This window comes from Emydura macquarii, unplaced genomic scaffold (assembly GCF_026122565.2).
Source record: "Emydura macquarii macquarii isolate MOO-44397 ecotype Brisbane River unplaced genomic scaffold, CSIRO-AGI_Emac_v2 contig_3530, whole genome shotgun sequence".
In the NCBI taxonomy this organism is placed as follows: Eukaryota; Metazoa; Chordata; order Testudines; family Chelidae; genus Emydura; species Emydura macquarii.
In genome coordinates, this window is record NW_027133667.1 from 11,121,468 (window position 1) to 11,137,051 (window position 15,584).

Sequence of the window (15,584 nt, forward strand, 5' to 3'; positions counted from 1 at the left end):
ACATTGTTAAGGCATCTAAAGATGCTGACAGGCACCTCGGCTCTTTAGAAAATCCCACTAGGCACCTGCCTGCATCTTTAGATGCGTAAATACCTTTAAAAATCTGTCCCATAATGAAAAGTAGAAGGAGTGACCAATAGTTATCAGACAACAGCTGTTTTGTCACCCAAGTCTAGGTAAGGCTACTGCCCAGTGGACAGCTGCCCACAGCAAACAAGCCCCATCATAATTAGCACTCATGCTGGCCGGCTATGCAGTAAGATTGTCACAGACTGATCATAGAAGATGACCTTCCACTCCACTGTTAGAGTTCGCCCATCCAGGTAAGGGTTGGGTACACAGGCAGAGAGGATGGGGCTGCTCTATAGATAAACAGGACTTTGGCCCTTATGATGGCAGTCTGGCACAATGGCATGCACAGTAAATTCACTTAACACAGCATGGCTCAAGAATTTAGATAAAATTCCTAGGGCTGGAAGGTTTTTTCAGTGATGTGTTAAGTCTAAATTCCTCCTCTGCATCAGAGACAGGTCTGTAAATGGTGTCACTTGGAGAGGCATGTTAGCAAGTCTGCTTTACACCTACACAAGTCAAGAGCCTCTCTTCTTACACTCACCACAGTTGTTCCCAGGAATGCTTGACCCCTCTAAGACCTACAGGAGAACAAACCCAGGCAGCACAAGGGGAAGCTAAGTAAGGAATTTCTTCTCATTGCAACTGTCAAAGGACTTGGTTGGTACTAAGAAATTCTCTGATGTTTGGTCTTTCATTTCTTTTGTTAAAATGTAACTGTGACCAAATGCAATCCTGTATTCACACCTTATTGTAATAATCTTTGTACAAAATATGGCATGTGAGGTATCATTTGAAAACAAGTAACTTGTTAGTCAGTAATATCATGGTGAATTGTATGTAGCAACATTATATGCAAAGTTACGAACACAGGCTGGAAAAAAAAAAAAAAAAAGACTGAAGTATGTTTACCAGACAAGATTGGGGAATGGGTAAACTTGTTTCTCAAAGATAAAGGACAAGTTGACATCGCTACCCAGCTGTCAAAGTTGAGGGGCCATCACCTATCAAATGGCTATTCTTTGGCAAGGGGGACAGGAACAAACTGATCCGCCTCTAAGCGGACAGCAGCATGAAACCTCTCCTCCTCCCGCTCCCCTTTTCTCTGAGCTGGAAAGAACTTTAAGTGTCACTCTCAGGAAAATGCATTTGAAAGGGGGAAATGAACAATAAACAGGAGGGGCAAACACACTCCAAGTTCTCTCGCTCTATCCCTCTCCCTTTTCACTTAAGGCAAAAGAAACAGCCATTGGACTTTGGGAGCAGATCCTGGCCTGAATTTGGTCAGCAGTGTACTGAAAACATGTGGGAAGGGAGTTCACCTTGAACCAAGTCTAGTTTGTTAAGTTTAGAAAGCATTTTATCTTTATTTTTCTTGAAATCATTTTTGACTATAATGTCTCATCACTGGTACTCAAAAATCTCTCTGTAAGTAAATGAACTTGTTTTATTCTTTAATTAAAACTAATCCAGTGCTGTGAATTGTTTGGGTAACTTCATTTAAGGTAGCAGACTGTTGTATGTTGATCCCCTTAAAGAGGCAACAGACCTCATATATTTGGACTGTACAGGAGAAGAGTGGACAGTGCAAAACATGTTTTAGGAGGAAAATCCAGGATTGGAAGTGTGTTAGGGTCACCCTGCAAGTAGTAACCAAGGCTGCTGGAAGCCAGAGTCTGCAGACAGGCTGCTGCTGTCAGAGCTGCTGTGCCAGGGCTGTAGCTACACACGGCCACTCAGCACGTGACCTGCATGCTCTCTGGCTGTTTGTGAGAAGCCCAGGTTGGGAGCTACAACAGCAAAGCATTATGAGGCACCCCACATTACAGGGCAAGTGGGGTTTCAGCCCTTCACTGGTCTGGATTGCACCCCATAATGTCATAGTAACCAAGGGAAAACAGACACACACCTTCTTCCTCTTCGCCAGGGTCACCTGATAGAACCCACAGCTATCTCACTCCAGAGACTAGTGGCCCCTAGATTAGTGTTTCAAGTGGAAGGAAGCCTGATCACCTGTGCAACCGTACTAGGCAGAGCCGTGTTACCAAAAAGAGGAGCTCTGGAAAATAAGATACTGGTAGGGAAAAAAAAAAAAAAAAAACACACCAACAAACTTGAACTGTGATATTTTAACGGAGAACAAAAACAGACTTAAGAAAAGATAACAGCTTACACTCTGCGTGAGTGGCTGCTTGAAAATGGTTATGTCTGCAAAGAGACTGTGGGCCCCAATTCTGATCTCATTTAGTGTTGTGAGTCAGGAGTATCCAGTGATATCAACAATTGCACAGGCACAAAAACAAATGAGAAATCACAGGCAGGCCTTTCCATTTGATATCAAAAATGGTTTGTGGTACTGCCGGGGTGGATCACATGAATCTTTTAGAGGCTTAAAATGAACCTTTGTCTGAGTTGACATCTTTCATGTTGCATTTCAACTTTGGAAATTTTCACAGCTAACTTCTTTCTTAAGCATTTTTAATGGAGACAGGCCTCAAACTGTCCCCTAATAGTGAGGACGAAGGAACTGGAAGAGAGAAAGGTGCACATATTGCAGGGAAGGAAAGTTAAAGCAGGGTCAGGCACTGCTGCAGCAGTATGTTAACCCAGGAGTAGCAGTCGCTACTTTGGAGAGCACTTCACTGCGACTTTGGGAGAGGAAGAGAAAGGAAAGAATTAGAATTTAGGGGCATCCCTGAGGATGCAACTACATATAGGAAAAAACTTCTGCATTTAAAAAGCCCAGAGACCAAAGCTAGTGTCCAGAGGCCCTAGGTTTGGCGGACATGCTGGTTTTATGGCTCCTCCCCCCAAAAAGGACAACTGAACAGCTCTACAAAGGAGAATAAAGCACGCAGCAGCCAGCAACACAGGGCAGATTTGAGATACTGCTTCTAGGGAAGGGTTCCTGGGACCTAGGGTCAACACCGAAAGTGGGGTGGAGGAGTTAAATCAAACTTATGGACAGTGCAAGGGTCCATGTTGATGCTCACATTGACCCTATTAGGACTTCAGAACTAGTACTGCAGCAAGATGCAGCCTTCTTGCCTCTAGTAGTTTATAATCCCAGGTTAATTCTTACGCATCTTGGGGCAAGGCTGCTTGTGCTCCACCCTAAGCAAGGAAGAGAGGGCTGCTGGCAAATAGAGGAAGCATTTTAAGTTACAAACAGAAGATTTTAATTCCACCTTTGGCACTGCACCAAGTTGCTATGGCTGTCCAGACTTTTTTATGAGCTAAACAAACAGCCACAACTTCTGTTTTGTGGCTCCCCGGCAACATAGGTAAGGATGCAAGAGGCAAAGCTTCTGATCCAGCACAAGGCAAATGAGATCGCAGGTGCTATATCAAGACAACAATATGTGCACTCTGAGTCCCCAGACAAACAGAAGTATTTAGCAGCCCAGGTCACTAAAACACATTTGCAAGAGAGATTGATAATGAAGGGTTAATTTCACCCCTAGGCAGAGGGTCAGTACAGCGCCAAGGCTCCACTTCCATCCACCAGTTAAACCTTTAAGCAGAGTGTGAGTGGGATGTGTCTATACGGGCCCTTTTCGGTGGGGTGAATGTCACCCTCCAGTATGTAACAGGGATGAGTATTTCATGCATTGAGGAAGTTTGAAAGGGAAAAGGGCTCTGGGTGGCCAGAGCTTCACAAACATGGGGGCTGGAGTGACAAGGATGATCCATCCAGTTCAGTCTTGTCCTGTCCCCATTACAGCTGAATCCATGGGTGCAACAACAGTGTTTAAACACAGATCTGGTCATGTTAGGATTGATACCCTGCTAGTAACCACAACAGACTGACCAACTGACACTAACATGAGGGACCTTTGGTATCAGGCCCCACAATGAACTGGGAAGTTTTTCTTCACTTTGGCACATGTTAGGCTACAAGATCCCAGTTCTCCCCTCCCTTCCCTTCCACCACTGAACCGAGATGACCGCAGATTTTGCCACACCCGTTTCACTCCTGGATCCAGTTCTCCTTCTCAAAGACAAGCTCCACCGCTTCATTCACATCCTGCACCATGTAAGATGCCTCCACTAGGCCGGGGTCAAAGCAGAAGTCCCGGTGCCCGTGGAACACAGTCTCCAACACGCTCTCGTGTGGGTCAGTGGGCACGTCTCCATGATGATTGTAGACTCCAGTGCAGACCAGAATGGACTTGCAGCTCTCCAATGAGACATTCCAATCCTTCCTCAGCTCTGAACGGTCCTCACTCTGGGGATTTGTAGTCACCACACTCCCCTTCACCTCAGCCTTGGCATGGGCCTGGCACGCAGCCTGGAGGTAGCGGTTGTAGAGGTTTGCACCATAGATGTCAGACATTGGATTATCCCTGTGCATAGCCATCAGATGAGGGAAATTAGTTACTTTACATGTTTGACTTGAACATGGGCAGGCTGGAATTGTTCCAGCATAAAGCGGGGTAGGAAGGGCATGGAATGAGCTGTAGTTAGGTACTTATGTAGAACTGGGCAGGTCAGACCAGTGACCTGTCTAATCTAGCATACCATCTCCAGCAGTGGCCAATGCCAAATGCTTGAGAGGAACACAGTAACAGCCCCCTGAGCCTCCATACTATGTCCAGCCAGTCACACAATGCTGGTTATGAGGAAGATATTCCTTCTTGTTCCCCCTCTGTCCCCAAAGAATGTTTGACAGGCTTTGTCTGACATGGCTGTAAAATGTAATCACTGGCTGACTGATGCTATTACACTGATTTGACGTTCAAGAGCTATGCTATACATCTCAATCACATCCTACAACAATAACTCAAACAGTCTTACTATTTGTCAATTTCATGGAGCTGCAGAGCAGTGGTTTAGTGACCCTTTGTCCTAATGTAGTTCAGATCAGCCTTTAGAATGGGAAGCTCCACAAATGCCTCAGGAGTTTAAAAATGTAAATTCACAAAACTCTGTTACAAAAAAGAGAGGGGTGAAGGTCCTTAAGGAAACACACAGGAAGAACAGTCTCTTACCCAACAGCATAGAGCCTGCAGATGGGAGATGGCCACCCTTGTCTTTCCACCTGCTGTTTGATCAGATACTCAGCGTACTGGTAAGTGACAATGCTGGGTTTGCCGATCAGGGCCTCATACTTCAGCTCTCTGCCAGTCACTTTTTTGTAGATGTTCTCCAAGCAGACAAGAAAGGTGCCATGGCCAAACCTGCTCCAGAAAGAGGGTCATCAGCACCCCCTGGCCCTTTGGCATTTGCACAGAAACCACTAGCCATCTTACAGCTACGTTCATCTCCCAAAAGAAATGAAACTCTACCTTGATCAACACCTACATGCAAACAACTTGAAGACAGAAAGCCCCACCTTGCCATTCCCTTAACCACTGAAGTTAACACCTCTGACACATCCCTTTTGAATTTACTTAGACAATATTAACTATGCAGAGCACCCCCATATAGAAGCCCTTCCAAAAGTGTTCACAGCATGTCGATTCTCATGCTTATCTCATGTATTCCCCATCATTGTTTGGGACCATTTACTAACTACTAGACATTGGGATAAAAAAATCTACCTTCGGCCATATGCGTAGTTTGGAGGCACCAGGAGCTGCAGACATGTATCTAAATTGCATAATGGGCCAAATTCTGCCTTTTTTATTTGAAGTCAACTTTATTTTCCACTTGGGATGAGATGTCTGGCGCTTGGGCCTGACTCAAGAGTGGTGGATCTTTTGGTAAGGTGTGAACTGACTTTAACCCGCTGGCCCAATTTATGCAAAAAGGAAAGAAGCAGCTTTTTGCACTAAAAAAAAAAAGGTGCACATTTTTAGAGTGCCTTAACAACTCAAAAAGAGTTCAGCTTCAGAACGGTGAAGTCACCATAATCATAGTTCTTGGCACAGAAAACCATCCTTGCTAAGTACAAAGATATTGGGTTTAGTAGTACCAGAGTAACTACTCAGACTTAGGCACCTAAATAAATAGTGCTTAATTTTGAAAATATTCATCTGAGTTCCCAATCTAACTTCAAGGTCTCTCTAAATAGTACCACTCTTTGAAACACTAGAGAAACAAATATATACTGTAACCCCACTAAAAGGTCTCCTAGTCACATTAGAGAGAGGATGTAGGTTAGGTCTCAAGCACAGATGATCAATAGGGTAGCTGAATAAACTAAGCTAAAAGTGACCTAAACCAACATGTTTTTCACCTTGGCATCTTGGCTTCTGCCATCCACAAAAGGTCCATGTTACAGGCAAGTACAGGTATATGGGGGTATGGCACATCTGCCAGCTCTGCCCCTGGGTTCCCATTGCTCAAGAGGACATCAATAATCAGCTGCAGGTTTGTCTCCCACCGGACTGGTTCCCCAAACAGAATTACCCCTGTAACATTTAAGAGATACTGTACATGGAAGTTCAGAATGGCTACCTATTCAACAAATAAAACAGAAAGCACATTGTCCCCTACAATGTGCTTCTGGAAGGTGACAGATAAACAGTGTGTACAATGGCAGTCATTCCGTTGGGTGTCCTGTCATTAAGTTACTATCCAGTTGGCATTGCTGAACAGCAAACAGGATAAGAGTATCTATGGACAGCACTTACCTTCTATGGTAGGGAAGTCAGTGGTCGGAGGAGGCTGCCAAAAAAAAAAAAAAACCCCCACCATAAGTAAGGCTGAATTAGGAATACAAAACTAATATTTAGAAACGCTTCCTTTGGTATTGACAGAATGTGTTAGTAAAGGTGAGAGCCAAGAATTTCAGAAGTGATTGGTGTTTTGGGAGCCCACATTTAGAAGTCTTCAAGGGATCTGATTTTTCAGATGGTGCTCAATACTTGCTGAAAGCCAGGCCCCTTTAAGGAGTCAAACTGGCCACCCGCACCAAAAAAAAAAAAGTCACCAGCCACTCTTGAAAAATCTTGGTTGTGGATACTAGGTAACAGTGAAGAAACACTGACTGGGGAGAAGGTGGGTGTCAAAGCAACTGCAGCTCTAGCCTCTCCTAACAGAAGCCATTGCAGAGAGCGGTGTTGGCCTCCAGGGAGTTCAGTAACAATCCCAACCTCCCCCAGCAGGAGTCACTCTAGTGAATGGCATAAAGAGGGTTGGTTATAGATGATCTCAGAGCTAGTCTATCTAAGGCCATAACATGCAAATGATATAATCCCAGGTCACACAGTCTCACAGACAACTTGATATTTACCAGCTCCTTTGGTCTACGGCTTTGATCAACCATATCCAGCAGGGGAAATGCTTTCCTCACATCTTGTATGGTAACTACATTCTGGAACCCCACACTATTTCAGACAGTCAAGGAAGGAAATAGAGCCTGCTCTTTACAGATTAAGGGCTGATCTACAAAAGCATTTAAGGGATTTAGGAGCACAAAGTCCCAGTGACTTTCAATAGGACTTCTGCACCTAAGTCAGTCACTTACATGATTTCAAACAGCTTACCCCAAATTGAACATCCCAGTCCCCTATAAAAGCCAGGTCATTTCCTTCCCCTCCAGAGTCTGCTTGCAGTGCAATATTGACTTAGATGGGGCATTACTGGACAGCCATCCCACAGCACCAAAGAGGGCAACAGTTCAGATCAAATTCATTCGCAAGTTCTGAAGTCTCAAGGTAGCACAGCACAGTGACACTAAGACATCAGAGAAGGAGGATTTTCGATTCAGACCTGGTAAGTGGATTCAAATCACTGACTTCAGTGGAATTGCATGTGCCTACATAAGCCCAGTGTGGCCTAGTAGCTCTAAAGGTTAAAAAGGAAGAAAGTTTGTGGACAAACTTCTACAAGAGAACACGTGGTGGATTCTCTGTCACTGACAATTTTTAAATCAAGATTGGATCTTTTTGCTAAAAAAAATATGATCTAGGAATTATTTTGGGGAAGTTCTATAGCTTGTATTATACAGGTGGATGTTCACAATGGTCCCTTCTGGCCTTGGAATCTATGAAAGAAGTTTGCCCATCAGTAGTCTCTGGTAATGAGATAGGTGCAGCAGAAATGGAATAGATTCATAGATTTTAAGACCAGGGACCATTGTGATCATCTAGTCTTACCTCCTGCATAACACAGGGAAATCCTATGACCCGTTGAACAGCACTGGTAGCTGCAGGTCAGAATAGAACAGATATACTTTGGAAAAGCTTTTGAGGGTGGGTTCTAGAATTGGAGCAGCATAGGGCATTAGAGATCAGACACATCAGCAGAGTTGGGGGAGCCCAGTACCAGAGGAGAATAGTACATTGGCAAAACTGTGTAAGAAAAGATACACAGCACCTGCCTATAATATGCCTGACTGCTGCCTGGCATGGGTTGCATTATAAAAGATTACAGGAGGCTAGGAGTCTTGCACTAATCACATTAAAATGAACTAGAGGCATGAAGCATGGACCGTAACTAACCCAGTCAGTGCAAGCAGCAAAACAGGCCACAAAGGTGCATCCAGAAGACAGACAAAGCAACATAGTCCAATGTTTCAAGTCTTCCAAAGGGTCCCCTCCACAAAAGATGCTCAGAATAAATCTAAACACCTTTTTCCACTCCCCCACCGGCTGGCCACACAAGTGTCCTGATATGTATCCAGATATCACTGCTCCCCTGGCACGGCCAAGATAGCACAGCATAGCACAGTTGTGAAGCTCAGATGGGAGAAGTGGAGGCCATGACCTAAGAGCAGCAAAGGATACTTCCTGGCGTTCTCCTCCACTGGCCCCTGCCCACACACCAGCATACACTTCTCATGGAACTGACGGAAGAGCCGCAAGGGGCTGTGGGAGAGGATCACTTGTTCTGGAGACACCTGCAGAAGGAAGATGAGGCCATAGGGTCCGCAGGCTGGAAGATTTTTCCCTTCCCCACACAGCTGTTAGCCCCTTTCCCCTCATTTTTTTTTTTTTTTTTCCCTTCTTCCCCCCCTGAAAATGAAAACAGCCCACAGTGAGGTGGACACAATCCAGACTGGGGCAACCCACAGCTGCAGGCTGAGTTCCAGCTGGTTAAGCCCACAGACAAGAACTCTGCATCCACCCAAACCAACATGTGAGAAGGATACAGTGGATTCTCTACTCCACTGCATCCTATTCGGCATGGCATCTAGGAGCAGATTCTAAAGCAGAGCTAGACTTCTAAGAGCAAGGCCTCCACATGTTCCATCCCACTTAATAACTTGAGCTAGAACCATCCAGCGCCATCTTTCAATGGCCTTACCAGGCCCAAATGTCTAATGAACAAGCGATCATCATCATCATCTGGATAGCACCTCTGGAGTGCTTGGCATTCTACAGATTGAATGCACAGGGCCTGCCCAGGGGCACTTAGTCTAAATATTCAGCTGTTATCTTTCTGAGGCTGATGAATTAAAAACACAGCTTTGCGAAATTGTCTGAATTGAACAGTTTCAAATCTTTGGATTTAATGGGTTGATCCAACTGCCCCAGAATTCTAAATTGGAGAGTTTGCCTGGCTACCTTGCTCACTGGGTCTTACTTGCTGCTCTGGTACAAAAACACATGTGGATGAATTAGCTCCACAGTAAGGACAGAACTGGCAGCAAGGAAGTGCTGATATGGACTGTGCATCTACATAACCATTTGGACTTGTTTTGTAGCAGTATAACATCTCCTTCCTCCAGCTCAGACATGACAGTCTCAGTCACAGACATTGTGATGGGTGACTGGCCAGCTCAGGGAATGGAGTTGGGACACTAAGCCTTTCGACAACTGGTGAGCACGTTGTCTCCAGCTAATGATGGTTGTTTTTTGTCAGTGTATATGAAATGTGATCTCAGATTAACTTCAAGTGACCAGCTGTACATTGCACAGAACCATCTCCCGAGAGCCTCTAACAGTCTCTCTTGCTATTTAAATGCTTAGTTCCTAATTTTGACTAGACTGGGGTTCTGCTTTTAGCCTTGGTTTTGCAATCCTGTAGTGTTGAAGAAAGTTAGATAAAGCGAATGACTGATAACAATGGATTCCCAATGAGCTCCTGCTAGGGGAAACTGACAAAAGAGGGCATACGATTTCTGCTGTCCAAGTGAGAAGTCTCCTGTGCATGTACTGAGCATCTTTTTTTCCAGTATAGTTTCAATTTAACACCAACAGCCTCCACCCACTGCCCCAAGACAGAGGAGGTGGATTGTCTTGTTACCTCCAGTCCCAGAGCATCGGATAGTTCCTGAGCCTTGGCTTGCCGAAAGCAATTCCCAGCGTTTGTCACAAAGACTACCGGCACCCGGAGCTGTCCATTAGAGTCTACCAGTTTCCGGAAGGCCTCCTGAGCAGCAGGAATCACGTAGCGGCCCCGAACAAGCACTCCATCAATGTCAAACAGGAACCCAAAGGTCGGAGGAATCTGCAACATAAACAGATTCATACCAATTACTGCGGCACTGGGAAAACAGAAAGAGGAACAAAGGTTCTATTTAAAAAAAAAAGGACCAGCTGCTCCTAAGAAAATTCAATCCAGGTTAAAAAAGGAAGGCTAGGAAGGGGTATTGTTCCCATCTGATCCAATGCAATAACACCCATCCAATCTCACCACATGCCAAAATGGTCTAATGCCTCTTCCCCTCTTTAGAAAGAAAATGCCAACATGTGCAATTAAAGGGAGGCCGTATAGTCCAATTTCTGGAAGTCAGGAGTACTGGCTTCATTCCTGACTCTGCCACTGATCCACTGTGTGAACCTGGCCATCATCTGACCTCTGTGTCTCAGCTTCCGTATTTGTAAAATAGATCTAATGATACTTATCTTTGTGAGCACTTTGAGATCTATGGATGAGCAGCCTATATAAAAGAGTAGCATGTGTAATTAACAGATGTGAGCCTGAACCAGAACACCAGGTCCAGATCTCCCAATGAGGAGCCAGGCGAAAAGATCCCATCTCTGTGGTTTCAACCCATCTGTTTTTTCCCTTATTACAGTAGAGTGATAAATGGATTTGGACTGTACAGTGTTCTGTTCTTATGGAAATCAAGGAGAAAATACCTCTGGGAAGCAGATGAGGTGTTCCAGAAGCATGGCTACATTATAACTTGCCTCTCCCAGATCAAAATCTCCTTCAGAAAACAAGTTGCCAGTTTTTTCCAACACCCAGCTGACTACCCAAAGTAAGCTACACTCATCTTCAGCCCAGTCCTATGAGCCATTCACAGCTGTTCATGTGTCAGAATGCATGCAGAGATGGTGGGCAGCAGTGCCCACCCACTATTTAGTGCACAGCCCAGGTTGCACTAGACCAGGGGCTGCACAGAAGCAGCAGGCAGATTGCTGGGCTGTTCTAATGCAACCACAGCACAGCACTGAGAGGCATTTAAAAGAGTGCCCTTCATTAACATGCACCTGCTCCTTAAGAGGCAGAGAGTGGGTGAGCATGTTCCAACATCCCTTGGAGAATTCTGCTCTACAGGACAGGAGCCACCATGACTTGTGACCAGGCTCCCTGCCCTCCTGGCACAAGCAGGGAGTGTGGTGTGCAGCCCTGCTGTTCCTTGTTCTCGGGTGGACATGTTCATCTAGTGAGTTTTTAATCAACTCTCAGGAGAGCCTCGAGAGTCTTTTAAAAACACAAAACAAATCAATGAACTGCTGTTTCTGGTCCCAGGTCTCATGCCTTACCACTGCCCATCGCCAGCGCAGGAGCGTCTGACAGCTTCATGGGAAACCCTGTGCCAGTATTTACCGAGCAATGCACACCTTCAAAGCACTTCCCAGCCTCGCACCTGCCGGGAGGTTTCCGGATGCCCCTGCCACAGCGAGAGAAGCGGAGGCCGAGGCCCAGGCCCTCACTCCCTCCTCTAGCCAGCACCTCCCCCCCGCACCTCTGGAGTTTCGCCCCCTTGGCCTCACCCACCAGCTGAGCCCCACCAAACCCCCGAAGCCAGCCAAGCTCTTGCCTGGGCCCGGGCCCAGGCCCGGTGTGTGAGCGGGGCTGCCGCCAGGCGGCTCAAAACCAGCACGACAGGCGGCCCCCAGCTCCGTTACCACCCCCCCACCGGGCCCCACGTGCGCGGGGGGACGGTACACTTCGCCGGGCCCAGGCTGCACCCCCATGGGGGCGAGGGGAGGGGCAAACAAACGATGCTTGGGCCCTGCAGCACCTTGGCCACCGGGGAGGGGGGCGCCTCACCTGAGTTACCCCGGGGGGGGCTGCCCCGCCCAGGCCTCTCTGGCTGCTCGCGGGGGGCGCCCAGGTCCCCGCCCGGCTGGCGCCACTCGGCCGCCATCGCCTCAGGGCCGCTTTGCCCGCGCGGCACAGGCAGCAGCCCAGAGCCATCCGCCACCACGAGCGCAGCCCGTCTCCGCCAATCAGCGGACAAGAAGAACACTGACCACCCCCTCCCCCCCGTGGGGGAGTCGGCCCCGAGGTGTGTGGGGGGGGAGGAACTACAGCTCCCAGCATGCACCACACAGAACGCAGGCCGGTTCATAACCCCGCAAGGCATCATGGGAGTGGTAGTTGTATATTCGCCTCCGGCCAAGCGGCAGCCGGCGTGGAGTCCGCTCCAGGACTACTCCTCCCAGAATGCAAAGCTTCTCCGCAGCGCTGGCGGGAGGGGGGGGAGGTTTGCGTCCCGCGCTCATGATGGGTATTGTAGTTTCCAGATCTGGCTCGTCAATAGCTTCTCTGTCTTCTTCATTGAAGCCACAGAGGTCGGTGCGCGCCTGGCTGAGCGCGCAGAGCGGGCGCGCGCACCCACGCTGCGGTCTCCGGCTGGCGCCGCGCGCCCCCTCTGCCCTGGCTGCGGCGCGAGCCTTGCAGAGGCCAGCGCGCTCCAGCCCCGCCCCGTGGTACGAAAGGAGATGACGTCTCCCCTAAGCCTCATGACGTCATAAAACAGCCCGGCCTGACCTCGGTTATCGGGGCGCCCCAAGCAGCCTTGTCACGTGGCTGGCCAAGAGAAAAACAAAAGCAATAAGATTGGGGGGTGGGCGCTGATGGGGGTGCACACAGAGCCCCTGGCAGGGAGGCGGTGGTAGAGGGAGGCGCACAGCCCTTGGCACGGGGGAGAAGTGAGGGTTGCAGGGAGCCCCTGAGGAGAGAGGGGTGGCCCACAGGGAGCTTGTGGGGAAGAATGCAAGTAACACCTGGGGTGTGCAGTAAGTTGGGCCTACAGAAGCAAGGAAGCGTGCAGCCTCAGCTAGGGAATAGGTTCGTTCAGCGCCATGGCACGTGGCAGCAAGTCCATTTTGTGCAGGGGTTGGTAATGTTTCATGAGAATTTTGAAAATCTAGCAGCAAGTTTCCTTTGCAGATCCCGGCCCACCCCTAGTAAAAAGCAGGAGGAGAACACTGCATATTTTGGGACCCATTTTACAGCACATTCGAAGGGCAGGCCGGTTGTGAGTTACCATACCCCACACCAGATGTCTCCCAGCACCTGCAGATATAACCCGGCCTTTCATTGGCGCCAGGGATTCAAACACAAATGTTATTCTAACTGGCCAGCAGGTGTCACTTTGTACCACAAGAATACAACCACTGATGCATTAATAAGGTAATGGAAATTGGAGAGCTCAGTTAGAGAAATTAGCATACTGTTGGCACTCAGTAAATAATGGTAAAACAGAAAATGCCCACCCATAAACTAAATCCACCCCCACTGCAAGTCCCCAGTTAAATTGATATAAGTGATCTTAGCAAAAGGACACCTTTCTGGAAGGGGTAGGAGAAAGATGCCTGTGGTGCCTACATTTAAGTTGGGGGTATATTTTCCTAAGTTTATGACAAAATTTGAAATTTTCTTGCTGTCAGTTTTTCAGGTCAGCTGACTGCCTCAAGCTCTTTAAGTTGCTATTGGAGGCAGATATGGTCCCTGGTATAATTACAGGTTCAGTAACCCCAGATTGAAAGGGCTGTTTCCTCCCAAAATATATTCATATTTTAATTTTTGTTAAGGAAATATTTGATTTGGTACATATGTTCTACAGTATATTCTGCCCAAGACTCATGACAGTGAAAGTGGCTGGTACTGGGTAACTTTTTCTTGACACTTCTAAATGCTGAAGTAAACTAGAGCCTTTTATGTTCAGCACAGGAGAGCAGATGCTGGAACTGTGTTCTAGGGGCAAATGTCTTTATGCCCATTACTCCATATGACTAATGCAGAGGTCAGCTTATTGTGCAATGAGGATTGGGGCTGTGATGAGGGGAAGCATTGCTCACTACTAAGTTATTGCATTTGGACACAAATGATGTTTGTATTCCAGCCAGTTACAACAAGTGCTCAGTTACAACAGGGTGGGAAAGGAGACTGTACCTCTTTTTATGAATAAGATTATCCAACAGGCTGAAGTTTTATTTTTAAAACAACCCAGTGGTAGTTTCCAGTGGTAGTTTGTGAATGGCAGACACTCACAGCAATCTTCTACAACATGGCTGCCAAACACCTGCATCATCTGCCCCTCCACACACACCATCTATTGGCTGCTGAATCCTGATACTTCCAGCACCAGACAGCTGCCATACCTTGATCCTCTCAGTTCTGCACTAAAACCCTTGTGGACCATTTCCCCCCTCCCTCACAGGATAGGGTAACTCCTATTAATTCCCGGGAGGGGGTTCTTGTTTCCTGTAGCCTTAATCAGGCCGTAGTCCTCCTTCCCCACACAATACAGCTGCCAAACTCTAGCTCCCACTCCTCAACACCCCATCACTGCCATCTCCAGAAAGTCCTCCTCACTACCACCACCTCAATGGAGTGCCAGACCTTTCTCTTCCTGCTCCACCCATCACCCCATTGGGATCAGTGCCCTGGTGGTATTTTCCCATTTTCCCTCTCAGCACCAGACAGCAATTAAACCCAGTTTTCTCTTTCCAGGGCTGGCTTTAACAGACAAAGCACCCAGCTGCTTGGGCTCCTGTTTTTGGACTCCTATGTATGGTCTGCAACCCAAGGGCTTGGCCTATAGCAAAAACAGTAGGGGCAGTAATACCCACCTCTAGATCCTTTCACCAGTCACCTCCTGCCCTGTTGGCCTTCTGGCATCAGCCCCAAAGGAGGCAGCACTTACAGTAAGATTGCCTCTTCCTACACACTGGCTCTAGGGCTTGAGTCCCTACCAGTGGTAGGATAGCCAGCTGCTTTCCTTCTCTCCTCCTCTGCACAGCCCCATATAGTTGCTCAGCCTGCATCATGCTCATCTAGTCATTGGCAAGTGAAAGGGAAAGAAAATACATACGAAAATGCATTTCATATACTGTAATGACCAATGGGGAAGGCACTACCTAAAACTAGTGACCAGTCAGAAGAGGTGAGGGCCCAGACCCATACACTCATTAATAAACAGAAGATGCTTGATCCTCTTGCCAGTATTGCAGCTGTTGCCCCTGAAAACACAAAACTCCTATAAAAGAGAAAAATTAATTAATTACCTGATTAGGCATCGCAGGGCTTGTTTGCTGCTTGTTCACATGGCTGTGAGGTTCTGTTCAAAGAGCTGCTCTTTTCCTAGCAGTGAGATACAGATAGAGGGACTAAGGCCAGAGGGGTTTGCTCATGTACTGAGGCAGGATGATTGGTGG

At 47.3% G+C, this 15,584-nt stretch overlaps 1 protein-coding gene across 2 annotated transcripts; it reads right to left on the bottom strand.

Moving 5' to 3' along the window:
• Window positions 1-1,774: 1,774 nt before the first annotated feature.
• HDHD5 (haloacid dehalogenase like hydrolase domain containing 5) lies at window positions 1,775-15,525 on the bottom strand. 2 transcript variants are annotated; one of them, XM_067536016.1, is made up of 9 exons: window positions 15,435-15,510; window positions 12,190-12,951; window positions 10,210-10,413; window positions 8,748-8,860; window positions 7,253-7,346; window positions 6,651-6,684; window positions 6,254-6,428; window positions 5,064-5,252; window positions 1,775-4,418 (listed from the first exon to the last, which is right to left on the bottom strand). In XM_067536016.1, exons 2-9 carry the CDS (start codon window positions 12,460-12,462, stop codon window positions 4,043-4,045), a joined length of 1,458 nt encoding a protein of 485 aa, XP_067392117.1. In that variant the 5' UTR covers window positions 12,463-12,951; window positions 15,435-15,510; the 3' UTR covers window positions 1,775-4,042. The 2 variants fall into 2 exon arrangements, with proteins under 2 accessions (XP_067392117.1, XP_067392118.1); XM_067536017.1 differs by lacking the exon at window positions 12,190-12,951 and having other exon boundaries at window positions 15,435-15,525.
• Between the last annotated feature and the right edge of the window lie 59 nt (window positions 15,526-15,584).